The 22,457-nt window shown below is 39.2% G+C and overlaps 1 protein-coding gene across 1 annotated transcript; it reads left to right on the top strand.

The window, feature by feature from the left end:
• Nucleotides 1-1,292: 1,292 nt before the first annotated feature.
• LOC122649487 (delta(7)-sterol-C5(6)-desaturase-like) lies at nt 1,293-16,507 on the top strand. Its single transcript, XM_043842671.1, has 3 exons — nt 1,293-1,582; nt 4,523-4,828; nt 16,135-16,507. Exons 1-3 carry the CDS (start codon nt 1,366-1,368, stop codon nt 16,428-16,430), a joined length of 819 nt encoding a protein of 272 aa, XP_043698606.1. The 5' UTR covers nt 1,293-1,365; the 3' UTR covers nt 16,431-16,507.
• Nucleotides 16,508-22,457: the final 5,950 nt, after the last annotated feature.

Raw genomic sequence — 22,457 nt, 5'->3', positions numbered from 1 at the left:
TGGTTTTCCTGTCGTCGGTTGATGCTCCACTCGTTGATCCAACAGACCTTTGCCGATCCGGCTAGTCTGTTTAAAAGTAGGTTGTGGCAGTATGTCGACACACGTGGGCAGTTTGGTGTTGGTCTTTTTGGCACATATGGGGTCCCCTCTATTGGCACGTTTGTGCATGCACTCAATTTTAGCTGTCTTTTCTTTTAGGGAAGTGATTGTGACCCATTCCCTAGCCTGGATGACCTAGTCAATGGCATGTAAGACTGGGTCAATTTCCACTCCTTGGTTTTGGATACCTTATATCCATACCTTGTGTTTATCATGCTCTCTTTCTGTTCTATGTATCTGTTTTTCCTTTGCTTGGCGTTGGACGCACATGAATCAATAGCCCTCTTTTCTACCCCAAAAAATAAAAAAAAAAAGACTATTAGACTTTTCTTTTGGTTAAAATACTTAGCCCAATCTTAAAATTTTAAATACTTTTGTTCAATAGATAATTAGTTTTTTATTTTGAGTAAACCAATAGATAATTAAATACTAAACAAAAATTGCAAAATGTAATCAATAAACTGTAAAGCATAACCTAACACAGGGCCAGGCCAGGCTGGGCTTAGCCCGAGACCTCAACCCAGGCCCAACTCGATTGATCCTGACCCTAGGCCTAAAAATTTCAACCCTAACCTGCCCTCAAGGTTGAAAAATCCAGCCCTGACCTTGTTTGGGCAGGCTCAGGCTGACAAGCCCAAACTTACAACCCTAGCTAAAATACACATGAACCTTATTTACCGTACAAAATCGGTCCAATTCGAATTGGCCGATCCGATATTTTCAAACCCTGATACATTCTCGTATGAATTTCATATTTGGGCTCTATTCTGTGAAACTAGGATAGCATTTGGTATGCATTCTAAGTTGATTTCGTATTCTCTGATGATAAAAATAGTTTTTTATCTCGAGAATCTAAAATCGATCTAGAATGCATACCAAACACAACCTAGGGGAATCTGATCATACATCCTTTTCTTTCACGTATGAAGCGATGAATACGACAAAGGTAAAATGACAATTTGACCAATATTTTTTCATAAAATGACAAATTGACCGAGGCGACAATACCTATATTTCCTTCGTTCTATTCCACGTGTCTAGCGTTAAGACGATGACACCAATAGTACTCTTAGCACGTGAGACACTGAGACGTCACGGTCCCTTCATATTCCATTGCCGTCCTGTCCTCTGCCCACGCACTATTCCTCGTTTTCGAATCTCTCTGTTCAGTCTTCATTTGCGCTGTCTTTTTCTCTGTCTGTATTAGAATCTCCGGCGGTATTCGGCGGCCATCCGTGGCTGTAGGCGGAGATTTATCTCCTGAGAATGGAAGAGTACTTGCAGCTTTTCGTTAACGAAACCAACTTTTTCAATCGCATTGTGCTGGGAAGCCTTCTGCCTGACAATCTTTGGAAGCCCCTTCCTCACTTTCTCCAGTCCTGGATTCGGAATTACATTGGTGGAACTTTAGTTTATTTTGTCTCCGGGTTTCTCTGGTGTTTCTACATTTATTATTTGAAACGAAACGTTTATATTCCGAAAGGTATAAATATTTCGCCTCTTCTTTTCCAATTTAGTCATTTACAATCATTCTAGGTCTTCTCAGTCCTCTCAGTGTCGTTCTAGTTGGAAGCCATTGATGTTCGATTTATAAAGGATGATTTCGTCAAATCTGTGTGTTTAGTTAGTTGGACATGTTTGATCCTGTGTTGTTTGTGTGGAATTGATAGATATGTATTTGGACTAATAGCTTTTTGTAATTTTTCCGTGGGTATCTATTTGTTCTGATTCTTACTTTATCTTTGCATGCTCACTTTTCACTTTTTAGTTGTCTTTCTGTCTTTTCGATCGAAAAATTGCTCGTCGGATACTATTTGATCGTAGAAAAGATGCAGAAAGGCGGGAGAAAATTTTGATTATCTAGAACCTTATTATGAGATTACCATATTTGTCCTCGCTAACCTTCACGAGACGGTCATCAAAAGCCTACTTGTGGCCCTGCATGGTCCTCATCGAAAACTTGCTTTTTATAGTGATTTTCAAAACTTATTTGCTTTTTTCGTATTCCCACATTTCATAGACGTAGATGCCCGAATGAACCTTCAGGCATTCCTAAGCTACTTCGTGTTTTGCTTTCTCTTCATTGCAATGGCATTGCAGTTTTTTCCTGGCTTCCTTGACTATTCCAATCATGGTTACAAAGATCCATGCTCTAAAATCCTGCTTGTTACTAATAGAAGAGCAACGAATTTGTGCAGCTTCTCTTTGGATTCAGTTGTTTTATAGGATTTCTTGTTGTCGGATCTTGTAGTTATTCCAAACCAATGTCCAATGAATGTGCATGTCATGCCTGATATGATGATTTTGCTATACTTCGTGTACAGTGTGTCTTAACTCTTAAGCATTATGTTTTTGTTTCTCTCTCATTTCAAACATCAAAATATATGTTCAAACCACTTAGGCAGGTGGCATAAATATTTAAGATGTGGCATTTACAGTGAACATGAGAGAATAGTTGGGAGAACTGAAAGATGATAACATAATGATATTTTCATCTTGCCTTGCCTCAATAATGCACGTCCAATTGCAAAATTACCGAGGTTGTGTTGCACACTTGCACCAACACAACATCGATGGATTATCTCAGCTACCCTAGGCCCTATCTGGCCGTTTCATATGCAAAAGTTTTTTTAATCTAATTGGAGGTGGAGTTTGTTATGTGCCGCTATGTACGTGAATAGTTGTAAGTAGTTAAGCCTATGTAACTATGTAAGTAAGGGTGTTAATCGGTTCAGTTCGGTTCAAACCGTTTAACTAAATGGTCTCACCTTTGAAACCATAACCGAACCATTTATTAAAAGGTTTCACGGTTTCGTTTTAAACGGTTTGGTTCAGTTAGGTAAACCGTTTCTATTTGCTTTTGACACATTTATGTACATTTAAGAGTGTGAAACGGTTTATTCGGTGAAACGGTTCGGTTCGGTTCAAACCGTTTAACTAAACGGCCTCAGTTTAACCGAACCATTTATTAAACGGTTTCATGGTTTCAGTTTATACGGTTCGGTTCAGTTTCGGTTTGGTTTTGACACCCTAAGTGGTTAAGTAGACGTGGAGTTGTGGTATTTGTTGTAGTTATTTAGGGATGTAATTGAAGTTGTACGTGAGGTGTGGGAGATGTGGGAGAAGTTTTAGGATTTAGTAACTACTTGTTCAGCATTGCCTATTTAATAGGCTAATATGAAATGGAAAATGGATGATTAAATCCCTTAATTTATCTCTAGTGATGAGGTAGGCTTCCTCACCCAAGCCAGACACCCTTGCTTCGTCTGTAAAGCATCCATATTCTCTCTCTCTCTCTCTCTCTCTCCCTATTTCTCTTTTTTCTAATTTTATTTTTAAATTATCTTTGCACGTAACAAATGGCATCAGAGCTAGGCAAAACAGAGGAAATCGACTGTCCCGGGTCTATACGGGATTATCCTCTATTTAATGGCTTAAAACAAGGACGGATGGAAGAGATTTGTTCAGCAGAGATTAACCGTTCCGCGTCTGTATGGGATTTTCATCATATTTTTCATTTATTGGACCGACAAGTTTGTGGCGTAGCATCCAATTAATATCCATTGACCATCAAAGGAAGCAACTTGGGAATTACTCTAACAAGATTTTGGATCCAGGTGGAATGATTTTAATTTTTATTTGTAGCCTAGTGGTCTTGAGGTGACCAAATTTTAGGGGGATGGATTGTTATATGCCAATATGTACGTGAGTAGTTGTAAGTAGTTAAGCTTATGTAACTATGTAAGTGATTAAGTAGACGTGGAGTTGTGGTGTTTGTTGTAGTTATTTAGGGATGTAATTGAAGTTGCACGTGAGGTGTGGGAGAAGTTTTTGGAGTTAGTAACTACTTGTTTGGCGTTGCCTATTTAATAGGCTAATATGAAAAGGAAGATAGACGATTAACCTCTAATTTATCTCTTAAAGATGAGGTAGGCTTCCCCACCCAAGCCAAATGCCCTTGCTTCGTCCATAAAGCATCCATATTCTCTCTCTCTCTCTCTCTCTTTTTTTCTCCTTATTATTTCTCTCTTTTCTTATTTTATTTGTAGATTATCTTTACACGTAACAGAGTTTATTGTAGTGCAGAACTACAGTATATTTAGAGGGTTGAACACCTCAGTATTTTGAATATCTCAGTTTATTTTGTAACTCTTGCCTCTGAATTTGGCATACCATAATTTGCTCATTTTTGCTTCTATGGTGACCTTCCACAAGTAAAAGCAGATGGTCAAATCACTTTCTGTTTGCTTCCCCATCAATTAAGATAACAAGTTACTTATTCTTCTTTTAGGAATTACTTCTTCATCTTCTTTGTCTTTTATAAACATATCTACTGTTTTTTTAGATTGATTGAGAAACAATGCTTTTCATTCATTACTTTATTTGTTGACATTTTCTTAGAGCTTAAATACTCTTGTTACAGATGCCATACCTTCAACAAAGGCCATGCTTTTGCAAATAATTGTTTCAATGAAGGCCATGCCCTGGTACTGTGCTCTTCCAACAGTTTCAGAGTACATGGTTGAAAGTGGCTGGACAAGGTGTTTTTCTAGAATAAGTGACATTGGTTGGCAGGCCTACCTTGTCTACTTGGTGATTTATTTTGTATTTGTTGAGTTTGGGATTTATTGGATGCACAGAGAGTTGCATGACATAAAACCTTTGTACAAATATCTTCATACGACACATCACATTTACAACAAGCAAAACACGCTTTCTCCATTTGCTGGTACGTTCTATTGCCTATTTAATTCATGCGTTACATGTTATCCATGTGCTGGTTTATTTTTGTGTCTCCATTGTAGAGGTGCGTGCTGTAACATGCGGTTAAGTGGCTTCACATGAAGATACTCAAGAATCAAACTTTACTAAACTCTGTCAAACTATAAGACTGAAATACATAAAATTTTCTATACTCTTTTTACCTTTCGGGTTCTGTGCCATGATTTCCAAAACCATTGACGGAGATCTTACTCAATGCATGAATTTAGACTTGCAGATAGGTTTTTAGTCTGTGCTTGGTGTATGGGGATTATTCTTGTTGGTGTATGAGCTGTTTCTGTCATCATTAATTCAAGTTATCTAAAAGGTTAGTTAGCGTGATGTATCCCTGTTAATACGGTTGATTCTTGTTCAATAGTACATTGATGTAACTCTTCTTGTGGACATTTAAAATATAATTGTTTAGTGATGTAACCCGAAAGGGTATTTTGGGGTTTTCCCCCATAGCCGACTTATTTAGTAGAGTTGGCTATGAGGGGGCCTAATTGTAATTCTGTCCATTCTCTCTTTATTATAAATATAAGGGTTTGGTGATCACATTGATCATCCAAGCATTCAGCCTTAGCACTGCTGTTAACATGGTATCAGAGCCATTAAATCTGATTTCAGCTTCTCCTTCCTTCTATCGCAAACTTCTTATCTCACCGTTCTTCTTCCACCTTCTCTTCTTCCTCCTTTTGTCCTTCTAAACCATAACAGGGCAGCACTAATGAGGTGATTCTTATGCATCTAGTTGCTGCCCTATCTCCCACCTCGATGAGATAAAAACATCAAACCCTGCAAGGATCGATTGGAGTGCTTTCTCCCTTCTGCGATTCTTCTTTTTTGGAGACTGAGTCTACATCATATATAGAAGATCAAGTACTGCTCCTGTGGAAGCATCCATCATTGCTTGCAAGATTGAAGACCAATTATTGATTTCAGGACTTGGGTGTTTTTTTTTTCAAAACCCTTACTTCATCGATTTCAGCTTTCCCCTTTTTGATCAAAGCTGGTTTTTTGGAGGAGGTCTTCATTACCCTAAAAGAGGATCCTAGCTGTGGCCTTTTCTGCCAAGTTTTTTGGGGTTATCTACATATTCTCTTCTTTTTTTTTTTGGGTTTTCTCCTAAAACCCTGACAGCTCAATTTCACCTATCCCTTATCAGCAGCAGCTAATTTTTGGGGGAGTTATTCACCTCACCAACAGAAGAACTCGATCCAAGTTTGAGCTGTTTCCAACAGCTGATTTTGAAGATATTGATTTTCTCCATATTTGAGTGGATCTGGTGTTTTCTTGTGCCCTAATGTCTGACACTTCTACTGTTACTTCTGGGCTTGATGGGCAGCCACAGAATGAGTATCTTCCCTTTGCTGTCTCAATCAAACTTGATGGCATTAAATACCTGATGTGGTCCAGGTCTACTTACTTAACTATTGCTGGTTGCGGTCTTACTGGACACATCACTGGGACTGCCAAGAAGCACTCTACAGCTGGTCCTCTTCAGGATCAATGGATTTCAAATGACTCCCAAGTCATGTCCTTCTTTCTTAACTGTGTGCAACCTGACCTTGCCGGTGGTTATTTGCTATTAGACACTGTTGCTCATATATGGATTGCTGCGAAGGAGACTTATGGTCAGGTTGGAAACAATGCTCAGGTGTGTGAACTTCGCAAGAAAGTTCATGAAACCACCCAAAAAGAAGTTTCCATCTCCCAGTACTATGCTCCCCCTTCGTAGCTTGTGGCAACATTTGGATCACTACACTGATTACCAGCCCACTAATGCAACAAACATTGCTGCCTACAGCAAGCATGTGACAAGATTGGAGTTTATGACTTCCTGACTGGTTTGAATGCTGAATACGATCAGATTCGTGTTCAAGTCCTTAGCAGATCATCTTTTCCTACATTGGATCAGTCTTATGCTCTGGTTCATATTGGAAAAAATAGACGGGTTGCCATGCTTCATCCTCCTACCATTGACTGATCTGCCTTGCAAACTGGTTGAAGTTCTACTTCCATATCTGATGGGTCTTCTCACATTGGAGATACCTCTAAGGAGGTCATTAAATGTGAGCACTACCATAAACCATATCACACTAAAGCCAACTGCTGGAAACTTCATGGTAAACCTGCTGACTTTGAGGTGAAACGTGGTCGTGGAAGTCCAAGTCCAAGGGTAATCATACTGAAACTGCTGCAGCCCCTTCCACAGACATTAGGCTCACTCCGGATGAACTTCAAGCTTTCCGTTGCATGTTAATGGCCAGAAACGGAGTTCGCGATCAACTTAGTTCCTGGTGTAGCACCTTACAGAATGGCGCCTGTGGAGCTAAAAGAGCTGCAGATTCAATTGCAAGATTTACTGAAGAAGGGACTTATTCGACCAAGCGTGTCTCCTTGGGGAGCACCTGTGTTGTTCGTGAAGAAGAAGGATGGAAGCATGCGAATGTGCATCAACTATCGGGAGCTGAACAAACTCACAATCAAGAACCGATACCCATTGCCACGCATCGATGACCTGTTTGATCAATTGCAAGGTGCAAGGGTTTTCTCTAAGATTGATCTTCGGTCTAGGTACAATCAGTTGAAGATCAAGGGTAGCGACATTCACTAGACGGTGTTTAGAACCCGATACGGACACTACGAATTCTTGGTGTTGTCATTCGGATTAACCAACGCCCCAGTTGCGTTCATGGATATGATGAACAGGGTATTCCACGACGTACTAAACAAGTATGTCATCGTATTTATCGACGATATCCTGGTCTACCCCAAAAGTGAAGAGGAACATGCTCAACGATATCGTATTACTTCAAATCGTTGGGGAGGCCTATGTCCTTTACTTCTTTTTTTAATGTGATTTAAGTCAAGTCGGATAGCATCAGAATTGATTACAGATAACTTTGTGCAAAAGAAAATAATAATAAACAACCTATCTTACTAAAAGACTGATTCTAGAGATAGAGATAAGGTAAAGATAGAAAAAAAGTTAAGGCATAAGATGGATTGTTAACATCAAACTAATCCTACTAAAGTTAAGATAAAATAGTTAATAAGAAGTGAAATAGAAAATAACTACTGAGAACCCCAAGTAATTCCGTTTTCCTATCTCCTACCCATGTTTTAGGTCCATTAAAGTAGCCTATTATAATGAAAACCTATTGGACAAAAGTCTCAACACATATGTAACCCAACCCAAGGCTTCTATCCCCTATAAAAAAAGGGTGTACCCAATGCACAAGGTTGCCGCCACTGCAGGGTCTGGGGAGGGTCATAATGTACGCAGCCTTACCCCCACTTCACTAAGAGGCTGTTTCCTGACTCAAACCCGTGATCACTAGGTCTCAATGGAGCAACCTTGTTGTGCCGAGGTCCGTCCTCTTAAGACTTTTATTTCCTATATGGTTAATTAATTCAACATATAGAGAACGGTAACTTTGGGATATCTATTGATCAATTACATTTTCCTTTTTGATATTGTCTCCACTGAAGTTACTTTCATATACTTCCTCTTTGCCCATCTTATTTTGAATCATTTTAATTCTTAAATGTCCATCATACTTACAGCTTTGCATGTACTCATTTCTAATCTCCTCAATCAAAAGTGTCATGAAGAACAGTATGTACACCATGGGACTTCCTCATATTTGGTGTAGTTAATCCATCCATCATGAATCAGGAATATCATGGGCTTAAAGATGACTCTGTCATAGGTCTATTATGATTGGAAATTTCTGTGTTTCTCTTATAGCTTGTTCATGTAGTAGAGCTCCTTCACAGATGTCTTTAATTGTTGCTTTGTATCCAAAACTCTCAAAATTCTTTCCAAAGGTCCTATCATTGGTTTCTTTTATGAGTGAAGATTATCCCAAGATCAATCCCCTTCTCCATAATTTTTTCCCCATCTTTTTTCCTTAGTTAGAGGAAACCCTCGATGGTTGGTTCTTGAAGCTAAAATAGTTTTCTGATACTCTTGTTTTTGTTTTAATATTTGCTCCTCTCTCCCATAGTTTCATAGAATTTTTCATATGTTCAATCCCTTGGAGCACAATCAACCCCCCCATCCCATAACCCTATCTCAATCCAACCTCCCATGTGAAGGCAGGATTTGTTCACCGGTCACTGCTCAGCTAGGAGAAGTAACCTTACCAACTATAGTTTTTTTTTTTTTTATCCTCTTTAACTGACCTATTTTGATGAGAGCATTCATAATCTTTTACCAGAACTAGTGATTGTTCTTAATCTATGCTCCTATGGTGGGCTTCATTTAATAATTTTTGAATTAGTTGTCTGTACCCCATGATTTCATACGTCATCATTTCCTTTTAAAGGAGATTTGGAGGGTGGGGGGAGAGGATAAAATTTAATGGAATACAGGGTAATGTAACCATAGTTAGTAAGTTTGCGTATTAATTGCCATATTAATACGTGTATTTGACCGTATGAATAAAAAATCCAACTCTTACCATATTCTATCAGGTAGTACAATTTTATACGCGACTCTAAAGAAACACTGTATTAATTGCCGTATAAATTTCCGTATTAATCGCGTATTAATACATATTTATGAGTTTTAATTAAATAAAAAAAATAAAAAATAAAAAAAACCGAAAACCTAAAAGTCCAAAAGCCGGTGAGAAAACCCCTAAATCTGAAACCTGAAGACTCTCGTTCTAGCAAACCATCTACTCTCACAGTCAGGGAAAGCACTCTGGTTCTCTGATCAACCTCGAAGACTCTAGTTCTAGTCCATATCCATCAATTCCAGGTATCTTTCATCTTTCTCTCTCTCTCTCTCTCTGTGTTTGTGTTGATAAGATTTATACAGATCTGCAGTTCTTCACGAACTAGGTTTTTTTTTTTTTTAAATATGTGTTAGTTGTTTTTTATTCATGGTGCAGGGTGATCCCTTTCTTCTTTTTTCTTTTATTTATTATTTTTCTTCAATTGTTATTTTCTTTGCTTCATTGCTTGTGACCTTATTATTTTCTCGATTCTCTGCATAGGGTTTATGTTAGTCTGGAATTTGGATTCATCAAAGCTAAATACTTGGAAGAATCACTGAATTCTGTTTCTTTTTTATGGAATGAACTATATTTTGTGGATTTCATGGGTTATGTGATGGACGATATACATATTTTCTTGTTATAGATAATGTTTTGTGGATTGTCTTGTTTGATGAGATAATATCAATGATGATATTTTGATTTGTTAAATGGTTGTCTACTCATTATTATTATTATTATTTTGACTGATACATGCTATTATTTGCTATGTTAGATTGTGGTTGATGGATTACTTATCAACATTTGTTTTGATAGACATGGTTAAACTTAATTAATATTAGATGTAGATATCCAAAAGAATGAGAAATGATTTCAAATTGCAAAGTCATATTGGTTTTAAGTGTTCATGAAGGCTTGAGAGATTAGAATTTGATTGCCAAAAAGTCAGTTTGCTCCTTGACTTTTACTAGGATAAGCCCTTATTTTTGCTCCCGACTTTTACAGAGCAACCGTATTAAAACACGTTCCATATCATTGCCGTATGTGTTTTATTGTGCTGGAATTTTTAAAACGTGCTATTGCCGTATGGGCCGATTAATTGCCGTACGTATCCGTTCCTGTATGATTGCCATACATATCCATACCCGTATTATTACCGTACCCGAACTTACTAACTATGAATGTAACTGTATTTAAAAGATCAATACAGTACCAAATAACAAGATCTTTATCAAAGAATAAGTCCAGATTAGGGTGGATAACTCAAAATCAGATGGATAGATGGGGATGAAACTCAAATCGAGTTCAGTACTTGGGGGGTGGAATAGCTGCTGAAAATCTGAGGATGATCCAAAAGGCTGGATCCGAAAATATGAACTAATCCTAGTAGTACCAAGGGAAGGGCATTTTAGTAATTTGTCCAATCGAAATAATTATCAGAGATCAGAATTATATTGAGTATTTGATTCTGATCATAGAGTAATAAAATCAGCCAAAACAAAATAGTATTCACAGCAAATTGATTCAGAGTTTAGAACAGTAAAACAACAACATGTAGGAACAGGGGCAGAATAGAGGTTTCACTATAAGTACAGAGCAGCAGGTCTGATCTGTATAAAACTTGAATCGAGTTTTTCTTTTGGATTGAAGAACAGTTGGTCAAAATTTGGACAGATTGTAATGGCTGGATTGTCTAATCAGAATTCATGCAAAAAAAGTCGTGCATATGAATCTCAACTTGAACAGAATTAATTGCAGGAACTAGAACAGCAAGTATTAGAAGATGAATTGTATAAAATTAATTAGAACAGTAACATTATCGATGGATGGGAAGAAGATAGAAGAATAAATAAGATAGAAAAACACCTGGGCTTCACACCGCAAGGTGGTTGGATGGATCAAACACCAACCAGCCTTAATCAAACACAAGGATTCCTTGATCACACACAAAGATTCTTCACCATTGGAGAAGAAGAGCAGCGAAGGCTTTTCATTAATCAAAATTCGTGTACAATGCTGGCCTCCCTTACAAACTTATATAGATGACTCAAAAACTGATTCCTACACTAAAAGAAAAGGCCTAATCCAATCCTTAACTAATAAGGTAACCTAACCTGAGTAGGAAACTGAAATAACAAAGAAATGAAGACACTAACTGAACTAATCCCATATGCCAAAACTCTACCATTATTATATGCTCATTACAAAGAAAACCCATTGTAGTAAAGGTCCCACACATATTTAACCCAACCCAAGGCTTATTTCTAGTAAATTAAGGTGACTCAACTGCATCACAGGGCCTATCTATTTCTTATCTTGATCATCTAGCTTCTTATACCAACCATTTGGTTTCGCGGTCAATTTAGAAAATGGATTCAGCAAAAACAATTTACTGCTTACTGATTTAAACCAATGCTTCTTTTGGTTTGGATTTTTCACTTGCATTGCCCAATTCAATATTTTCAAACCTGACTGGAAACATGTCTAGGAAGAATCCCAGATGTACATGACCTGGTTCTATCATTGAGTTGTGTGAACCAACCAGATAATGTAAGCCCAAAGAACTCACTTTACATTCGTGTCCCCCTTATTTCATTTATGAGGAATGAATTCATAATATCCTTTCATCTTTGTAAGACATAAAATATATTTATTATATTTGGGAAAAATAACTCAATGGCTAAACTGATTTCTCTCTTGGTAAATGTAGATTTTGCTTTCTAGTAAAAAAGGTGATGTTTCAAAAATTTTCACACTACCAAATGTAATCCATTTGATTTAGGTGTATTCCTCGAAACTAAGAAATTTCAGTTGTCTATTAAGAGGATCAACAAAGGTTCAAGAACTCGGTGCTGACACTGGTTTCAACCAGCCAGAAATCGAGATGATGGCTGGGAGTGTATTCAAGGAAGAAGAAGATGAAGTATAAGGCAGCAGCCACGATTTTGAATAGGCTACTGTCCAGCAGTAGCCCATGGTTCTATTGGGTTTTCTATGTTTTTAATTGTGGGTCATGTAATGAACCAATCAACCGGTTGGTTCAGTTGGTCTAGTTGAAGTCATGGTCAGTCTTGTGGACCAAGTTAGCAGTCTTACTTTCTATTTTCATTGTATGGAGTTAGTTTCTATTTTCATAATTAGTATGTGACAAGGATTAGAAGGTCACATAAGTTTAGTAGCTGATTGTGTCTTGTAACTCAAGCAAGGGTCAAGATTGGAAGTTTTTAATTTTTAGGACTTTCTAATTTTGTTCCCTTGCCATTCCCGCTTTATTGCTGTCTATAAAAACTACCCAAGAGGCCATACAGGCCATGATTTTACCCTCTAATATTGCTGTCAAGCTTTGCTTCCATTGAAGTGTTTTTCTTTGGTGTTTGATCCATGGACGAAGGAGCTGGTGTATGATCTGGCTGACTCCTTGCGGTGGGAAGCCCAGGAGGTCACTTTAACTTGATGTTCTTCATATCCTACAAGCTATCAAGCCCCTAGAAGATCCCTCTACACCAACCGAGACACACTGCTGCTCCTCCCTCGCTGCTGTGACTAGTTTGTGCCTATTTGCCCTACTTTCTTATTCCATTCCCCCCTTTCTCCTGCCCTATCCAGCCATCACCTCTTTTCAATCTTTTGACCACATAATCCCCCACCTATGGCTTCCACTTGATCCCACTTTCAGCTCCATCTGACCTGCGGGTTGTCTTCCACAGGAAGTCTCACAAAATCCTTCAAAACCCTATTTCTTAGCCTGCGACGCAAATTGGCAGAGGTGAACACCCTGCTGCAGATTTGTTTGCTTACTCCCTTGACCTCCTTGCTATCCCAGAACCTATTCCCTCATATTAAACCTAACCCCTGACCTAAACCCTAACCTATCAAACCATCCCAGCCCTAACCCATCGAGCTGAACCATTCCCTTGATTCTAGATCCTGTTTTGGGACTGGTTGAACCTGCAATCCTGTCTTACATTATGAGATTTCCTAGGTTTCGACCATATCTCGGATTCTCGGTCGAAACCTTGTACTTTCTCTAGGCTATCTCAAAACCTTGTTTTTGAGACCTGAAGTTTTTTTGCCCTGTTTCTTGTTGTGCTGCCTATTTTTGACATTTTGAATCCAATCCATGCATTAGTTTCACATAGAAAACACTCACAATAATACTCGTGGTTTTGACCCAAGTTTGATGGTGTATATTGTTTTTGGACATGGTATCGAATAAGGTTTGACCGGAACATAACTCTTTCAATATAAATCAGATTTAATCTTGGATTTGTTGGAAAGCTTTCCAAACTTAATTTGGTGTGCGCAAATGTTGTTTAAAATCACTATGAATGGAAATAAATTTTTGGACATTAAAACATACGAATATTTTACCGCTCTTTTGGTTCTTAGCAATGTTTTATCATATTAAGACTTATGGAATTTCAACTTTCTCCTCTTCGCCCTTCCATGGTCTGACCTCTCCCCTTCCCCCTATCCGCCAGCCTCCATGGCTGGCCTGCCTGGGACGGTGCCTCCACCTCCCAGGCCCTCCGCCTCCTTAACCTCCTCTCCTCCCTCACCCTCACTACCTCCTCCTAGAGCCTCCTCTCCCTTCCCCCTCTCGTCCCCTGCTGCCCCTACCCCTTAGGGTGGGATGGCTTGGTCCAGTCTCTTCAGCAAGGCCCCCGAGCCATCAGGTGAAGGTCTCCCGCTACATTTTATTCCCCCCCCCCCCTGCCACTGATGGCAACTCAAAAATTGCTTGTTGCCTTCCTGAGATCCTAGCTAACAAGGCAAAACTCTGGTTCAACTCCTTAGTTGGCCACTTAATTGGAAGTCAAGGGCAATTGGAAACTTACCTGTTAGATAGCGGATTTTTCATCTTCAAATTTTCTAAGGAAGGAGACCAGATTCGTGTCCTTGAAGGTGGCCCTTGGCAGGTTGATCGCAAGCCGATCTTCCTCCGTCAATGGGATCGTCGCCTCCAGCTTCGCAAAGTTGATCTCACCTCCATTCCGTTGTGGATCTCCCTTCCAAGGCTCCCTTGCAATACTGGTGCTCAGACGGACTGAGTTTTGTTGGCTCGGTTCTAGCTACCCCTCTATTTTCAGATGGTATAACGAAAAGGAAAGAACATCTGGCCTTTGCCAGGATTTGTGTTGACGTCCTTGCTGATGAAACCCACCCCCCCCCCCCCCACTTCCATCACAATCTCTGATGGAGAAGGATACAGCTTCGAGCAAGAGGTCATATACAATTGGAGACCCCCTCATTACAATGTGTGCAAAGTTTTCAGCCACAACTCGACTCAATGTCTGCCTAAACCCCTGCTACTGATGATAACCCTTCTCAGCTTGGCTTAGCTGAAGCTACCCAAGCTCCCATCCCCTTTGCCTCTGAAACCTCCAGCCATCCCCACACCTTATAACCTGCTCCTCCCATCCCTCTGCCTTCGATTGGTCCTCCCACCTCTCCCTTGCGAGGCCGTCAGAGAAGTAGGCGCCAGCACCCTAATCAGTGAAAACCCGCTTCTGGTTCCCCCATCGGTTACTCCAATGCGCCCCCTCATCTCCCATCTATCCTTCCCTCTGCTAGGACCAATGGTCCCGGCGCCTGTACCATTCTGCAACGTGCTGACTCCCTCGATGCTCCCATAGACTCTTCTCCCAATGTCTAGGAGCTCCCAAGTCCCTTGACAAGTCACTTCCCTCAAAACCTCCTGCCGACAAGATATCTCTGCTAGGATCCTCTTCTTTTAAGTAATTTGGGTCAATGACCAGACTGACTTGAATTCATGTTTAAGGATAGTCCAACTATCCACTCTGCTCCTGATTTAAAAATGCTGGCCTCATTAACACAAGGAAAGACCTCACACCACACAACCATGTTGTAGTTGCTAAGAACAGGTTTTGAATCTTGTCTGTGGTATGGTTCAAATGTGTACTTGATTTAGAAGTTGAAGGTCAAAATGAGGTTGCAGAGGTGAAAATATGAATATATGGTACTAAATGAAGTAACTCAGAGAAGCTTATCATAATTAAGACACCTTAGGTTGATGCATCATTGTCTTGTGTATGTTTCTCCAATCACAGATATGACTGTAGTAGCTGTGAAAACTACTAACATATCAGTTTTTTCTTAATAAAATTGTTTGTATGTGAATTAATATCTTTGAGCAAAACAATTGATCAAGCCTATGCAGAAACTACTCTTCAATGTCCTACATAAACCATTAGTCGATTTTTTTGATATTCTTGGGGAACCCAACAGTTCAAAGTTACTATTTTCTCCTCATGAATCTTAGGGGTCCTTCCTCTAGCACTTGTAGTTTGCATTGTGGAACCCTGCAATTTCTCATTTTTGCATCTCTTTCTGAAAAGATACCGACAGTAATAAACTGATTTTTTCACGTTCATTTTGCATATCACAATTTCTTGGGTGGGTCTATGTGATAGCAGGCGTCACACCCATCTCATTAGTCAAATATCTGCCTCACACAAGAACTGGAAGTTCCTAACAAATGTCTCAAAATTTATATTATTAACAAAGATGTCACTGGATTCCATTAACATGATGGAATCCTTGTAATTTTATGAAACTTTGGATTCACCTTTCAAATGTTTCATATTCTTTTTAGATATGAATTTTGATCTGTGAAGTGGATGTGGGGTCATCTATCAAACAGATTCTGCCATGTTTTTGACATGGTGACAATCAAAATTTTCCTTTTATTAGTTGTTACTGTATTCCTGACGATTAAGAAGCGATACTTTGTTTATTTCAGGTCTGGCATTCCATCCACTGGACGGGATATTACAGGCACTACCGCATGTGATAGCACTCTTCATAATTCCAACCCATTTCATGACTCACATTGTTCTCTTATTTATTGAAGCTCTATGGACAACTAACATTCATGACTGCATCCATGGCAAGGTATGGCTTGTCATGGGTGCTGGCTACCACACAATTCACCACACTACGTACCGTCATAACTATGGCCACTACACGATATTGATGGATTGGATGTTCGGTACTCTTTGTGACCCGATCGCGGACTCACCAAAGAAGGTGATGTAATAGACTTGCCTACCATGGAGGGTTTTTTTTCAGCCACCCTCTCTTTGGCTGTGTGTTGTTGTTTAGTATGCTTTGGTTGAGACCTAGCCTTCAAAGTTTGTTGTCTTGACCTTTTCATTCTCTTCATTTGGTAGGAATGTTTCTGATGTGCATGCCTTGAATGTACATTATCAGTTAATTTCTGGCAATAGCTTTTCAGTTCTTATTTCAGGGAAGTTATAATTGGAGACAAGAATTTCTGTTTGAATGTGTCTCCCCCCAAACCCCCAACACACACACACACACATACACCCTCCAATTTTTTATTTTCAATGTTTCAAAAGAAAGCGGGACTGTGAACTGACTGATGGAGTGATGGATGTGTTGGGATTTTGCCACTGTATATTTCCCATGTTTGGATTGGTCAGATAAGCAATGAAGTAGAATGAAACTGAAGAACATTAACAGAGACTCGGATGTTAAGTTTCTCTCTTTCTGAAGAAGCCCAAGCCTGCATTACTTATTAGTTAATTAGTTGTACTCCAGACTGTCATGCTCTCAAGATTGAAGAGACAGGACATTCCGACCCAGGGTATCTCGTGGAATATAACAGAAATTAAGGGTATCAAAATCAAACCAAAATCATTTACCAAAACCGAATACCATTTAAACTGGAACCCGCAAACCATTAGATGAATGGTTTAATTCTGTTTTTTAAAAGATAAAACCTTTCGGTTTGAACTGTTTGAACCAATTGTTTGGAACTGTTTATGAACCGATTTAATTGGTTACTCGTTTTTGGGGCTAAGAGGTTTTTCTCCGCTGCCTAGGGGTGTCAATTGGCCTGTCCGGGCTGGTTTTAGTTGGGCATAATTGGTACCCCTCCACCTCCCCCTACTTTTGGATCTCCTATCATAACCGGTCCGTTTTAGTAATTGGTCTTCGTAGGCTAGGCATGATCTCATAGTCCGCTACAGAACGAATACGTTTATTTTCAAAGTGTTTCATATTGTCAACTGTATCCATTCCAAAGTTCATTCCAATCAAATGATCTGTAGCTGCCAATACACCTCGCGGTAACAAAAATGTATTGTTTTGAGGTATATTAAGATTCAATCATCCCGAAAATGTTTGGGTCAAAATATACCTTTCAAATTAAGTTCCGAATTAGTGGATGCTCCAAAGGGAGTGGCGATCCAATGTCAACAAATGTAACCCATCCAATGGTATTTAACATCCAGAAAACCACTAAATAAAATGCATCCCAAGCCAAAATATCACAAGTACCGCTTCATCCCGGACCTTCGAAAGGAAAACTGTAAGACATGGTCCCATTTATGAATTGCCCGTCGGGTAGCAATCTTTAGTACAGCTCCCACTAATCGGGCTAGACGTGGCTTAGATTGGCTTCTCCACCTTGTATCTGTAAATGGGCCTTAAATGGGTTTCTGTACGTTGTATCTCTAAATGGGCGTTAAACAGGCTGCTGAGCCTTTTTTCTCTAAAAGGGCCATACCTGAAAATGGGCTACTGAGCCATTTTTCTACATCCCCCCCCCCCCCCTTGAACAGGCTGTAATATGGGCACTAAAATGGGTCATGCCATTTTTCTACATTTCCCCCCTTGAGCAGGCTGTAATATGTCTATATCAAACTGTTTCATCTCAATAATATAGTATTATTTCAACTTCTACTCTTTTTAATCATAAAACGATTTTGTTATTGAATCTCCACCTGTGTTGCTATATAAATGGCACACATTCCAAGGATAGTAGAAATATGCTAGTGGATATATCAGTTAGGGTCTCACAAGATAATCAAAAAAAAAAAAAAAAAAAAAGTTAGGGTCTCACAAAAAAAAAAAAAAAAAAAAAAAGAAGAAAGATATATTGGTTAGGGACCCTTTTGGGTTTAGGGTTGGATTAGGATTTTTTTTCTTTTTTGCTACGGAGATTAAGAAATTTACAAGGCTTTTAATGGGTCGGGTGACCATTGGGCAAATGGGTCGTCTTTGGGAATGCTGGATCTGAGGTTGATTTGAGCAAAGGAGCTGTCTTGTTCTCTCCTAGAGGCTGGAATGATGGGAAGTTAAAAAGAAAAAAAGTTTCATTTCTCAAACTAGAAAGAAACTTTGGAATTGCTGAATCTTAGAGGAAATAAATCTATAAAGCAACGTAATCATCATAGTATTTTTTGGGACTCCTCTCTCTGAAAGGAAGGGTGGTTTCCGTAAAGGATTTTAATCCTCTCCAATTCCTAAAGTCGTGCAGTGCGGCAGTGCTAGGTGAAGATGTCGGCACCTGGTAGCTTGGACATCCAACGATCTGAGCTCAGACCGTTGGATGTGTAAACTGTCACAGAGATTAGGATTTTTTTTTTCTTTTTTGGTAAAGAGATTAAGAAATTTACAAGGCTTTTAATGGGTCGGGTTTTTTCCCGGTCGGGTGACCATTGGGCAACACCCTTGCATTAGGAACGATTGGATGTTAGTCAGGCCGTACTTGAGCCCAACATGTTTAATAAACTAGCCAGGCCAATTTGGGGTTTTACTGGTTGGACTACCAGTGCAGGCCTAGAATTGACACCCTTGTCTTCGCTATTTATGGCTTTGGCAAATGGGTCGTCTTTGGGAATGCTAGATCTGAGGTTGATTTGAGCAAAGGAGCCGTCTTGTTCTCTCCTAGAGGCGGGAATGGTGGGGAGTTAAAAAAAAGAAAACAGTTTCATTTTTTATTAAATCGTTCAAACTAGAAAGAAACTTTGGGATTGGTGAATCTCACACGAAATAAATCTATAAAGCAACGTAATCATCATAGTATTTTTTGGAACTCCTCTCTCTGAAAAGGAGGGTGGTTCCCTACTGATGAGAATGTGCGTCGCAGGGTAGTATCCATGGTATCTGGATGTGAGCTCTGCTTTGCCGCCTGTGAATCGGGATCTCATATATTTATAGACTGCGCTTGCTGGTGTCAAATATGGAGGGAAGTTCTCTATTTTTTTAATGAGAGTTGGTGTGGTTTCCCCTCTATGGAGCTTCTATTTTCTTGGTGGGGAAGAAAATCAAAGGTGGTTTCTTTACCAAAAATATAGGGGGGGGGGGCTTCTTATTATTATTTGCCATCAGATTTGGATAGAGCGCAACAGGCAGAGGTATGATAATGTACGGAAACTCCTTGTTCAAGTGGTAAAATTGTGCTTCAGAGAGATCACAAACTGCACCCGTCTTAATGGTGTCCATGTAAAGTCGGTCAATGATTTGATTTTGGCTAGGAAGCTTCAAGTAGCAATCTCCAGATCGCCGGCGAAAAATATAATGGAGGTGAGATGGAGGCACCCACAGTCAGGTTGGTGGAAATTAAACATTGATGAATCCTCGCTGGGAAATCTGGGGTCCTCGAGTGCAGATGGGATCTTTCGGAACCATCTTGGCGCAACTATTAGATGTTTTGCTTATTATCAAGGGGTAGAAACACAAGACTCCAATATTTATTTACTCCTCCTCCCCCCCCACCTCCCACCCACCCAAAAAAAAAGAAAGAAGAAGACTCCAATCCTTAATCACTGCAACAAACAATGGACTCGGATCCGCAAAACCCATGTTGATTTCTATTGGGGATTGGACACAATTGCACAGTGGATCACCCACCCACCCACCCACCCAAAAAAAAAGAAAGAAGAAGACTCCAATCCTAAATCACTGCAACAAACAATGGACTCGGATCCACAAAACCCATGTTGATTTCTATTGGGGATTGGACACAATTGCACAGTGGATTCGGATTGGGTATAGAGTATTTGCATTCAAATTTGAGAAAACCATAATAAATTGATATGGGAAATGTGTTGGGTACTTGACCAGTACGCCAAAAGCTCCAGAGCTGATGGAATGTATTAAATCAAGTCCTTTAACCTATCTCATACTAGGCTGGTCCAATCTAGTGCCCATACACTAGAGTGGGCCCCATTAGGCACATAACAAACTACCATGCTTCCAGTCGTAGCTGTCGTCTTCGGCGGCTTTCACTTTAGGCAGCTCTCACTCTAGTGGTAGGTAGCTCTTTTCAAGCAGTTCCACTCTGCTCCAGGATTTTTGTCTAGAGGTAGGTAGCCCTTTCTTAACAGCTTTCACTATACTCTAAGTAGCCCTTCTCCTAGGTAACTCTTTCTGTGACTCGAACCAGTGACGTGGTGACTGCCTCTGATACCAATTGTTAGGTACTTGACCGATATGCCAAAAGCTGCAATGCTGATGGAATGTATTAAATCAAGCCCTTTAATATATCTCATACTAGGCCGACCCAATCTAGCGTCATACACTAAAGTGGGTCTCATTAGACATATAACAGAATATTAGGTTACCTTAGAATTGCAAACGAAGTTCCTTTTTCAAATAATAGTTCTTTCACACTTGAGCAACAACAAGAATTTAAGCAATTAACATTTGAATATTCAATTCAGTACTAACAAACAAGATCAACTATCATCAAAACCTGAGATTTAAAATCCCAAAACCTTAGCACCACCACCACCAACACTCAAAGTGAGAGAAAGAGAGAGAGCCATGGGAGAGGGAGGCTAGAAAATTCGGTCTAGCCTCCTTCCCCTCTACTGTTTATATAGTGGAGCCCCATTAGGCTCTAGTGATTCTCAACACTCAGTTTCCTAAATTGAATGTGACACTTTGGTGAATCCTAGGATTTGCATATGCTATCTTGCTTTAAGATGGGAAGAGGTAGAATCTAAAAGGGATTGCTTATCTTTTTTAATTATGATTGATGATTTAATAAAATTAAAAATATCATAATTAAAGAGATAATTAACCCATTAATATTTTCCAATAATTGTCATGCATAATTAAACTCTTTAATTTACACAGAGGTCCCTCGACTAAACAATATTTCATAATGAACTAAAGGACATGTAATTCAATATTGCCAAATCCTAATTCATTATATAATAGAGGTATCTACCAATGTGTCTCTTTTGTGACAGTCAGGCCACTCGCCACATCGCTGCCAATCCCGTTTTCCATGAATGGACGAAACGCATTAAAATTGATTAACACCTAGTCCGTAAAAGGATCCAATCGGGTTGCTTGGCCACTTTCCATGTCTCTTCTCGTCTCCAACTGGCCGACATTTTCACTAAGGCTCTTGGCCGTGATCAATTTCTATTTCTCCTTTCCAAGTTGGGCATTCGTAATCTTCATGCTCCAACTTGAGGGGGAGTACTAGCGGTATGCCGGTATCTATTGGAAGAGATTGGCTTCCATCAATATTTTTATCTCTTTTCTATTTGTTTCCATCTATATCTTATTTGTTTCCATCCTTATCGCATGTGGTTATAGAAGTCTAGTAAATCACAATCTTCTATTATCACATGTGATATGAGATAGTTTCCTATTCCATTCTTTCTTTTTCGTAGTGCTATATAATTGCACCCTTGTAATCTTAGTAAATTCATGGTTGAATGAATAAACCTTCCTTAATTTCACATTATACATGTCCTATCAGAGATTCTGTGATCACAATCAGATGTCAAAAACACAATCAAACATCTTTAAAATAATATAATAATATATTCAATATTAAGAAAATATTTTTATAAACAATTTACAAATCGTCACTACATCCAGATTCTAATCTGATTGATCTCAGACTTTTTATCTATTTAATATTCTTCAATCAAGGGTAGTGGATTCCATGTTGAGCATTTCTTTTATTTTAGATGTGCCATCACAAATCCAGCACAATGATATGTAGTTCAGGAGACATCAACCTTCAAAACCTGTAATGATAAAAATCTCTCAGGTCAAAAGGTCAACTGGCGACGGGTGCACATTTCGTCCTTATAAAATAGACAGTAACACATGTGAGATTTGTATCAAATTCAATTCTATAACAGACTCGATGTGTAATCACATTTATGTCCTGAAATCAACATTTCTAGTGACATACAATGTCACGACCATATAAACAGGATGTCCAATTTTATCCTTATTCCATAATGGGTTTGGCTGAAAACCCATGGAACAAACTTATGAGCCCGT

Source organism: Telopea speciosissima, chromosome 2 (assembly GCF_018873765.1).
Source record: "Telopea speciosissima isolate NSW1024214 ecotype Mountain lineage chromosome 2, Tspe_v1, whole genome shotgun sequence".
NCBI classification, from domain to species: Eukaryota; Viridiplantae; Streptophyta; class Magnoliopsida; order Proteales; family Proteaceae; genus Telopea; species Telopea speciosissima.
Note: the sequence above shows the minus strand (reverse complement) of the source record. Positions and strands in the feature narration are given on the sequence as shown.

Excerpts from the sequence above, each read along its gene's own strand:
- LOC122649487 (XM_043842671.1), top strand. The coding sequence starts at position 1,366 with ATGGAAGAGTACTTGCAGCTTTTCGTTAACGAAACCAACTTTTTCAAT. Across the intron at positions 1,583-4,522 it reads AAACGTTTATATTCCGAAAG|ATGCCATACCTTCAACAAAG; the intron begins GTATAAATATTT and ends CTCTTGTTACAG. Across the intron at positions 4,829-16,134 it reads CACGCTTTCTCCATTTGCTG|GTCTGGCATTCCATCCACTG; the intron begins GTACGTTCTATT and ends TGTTTATTTCAG.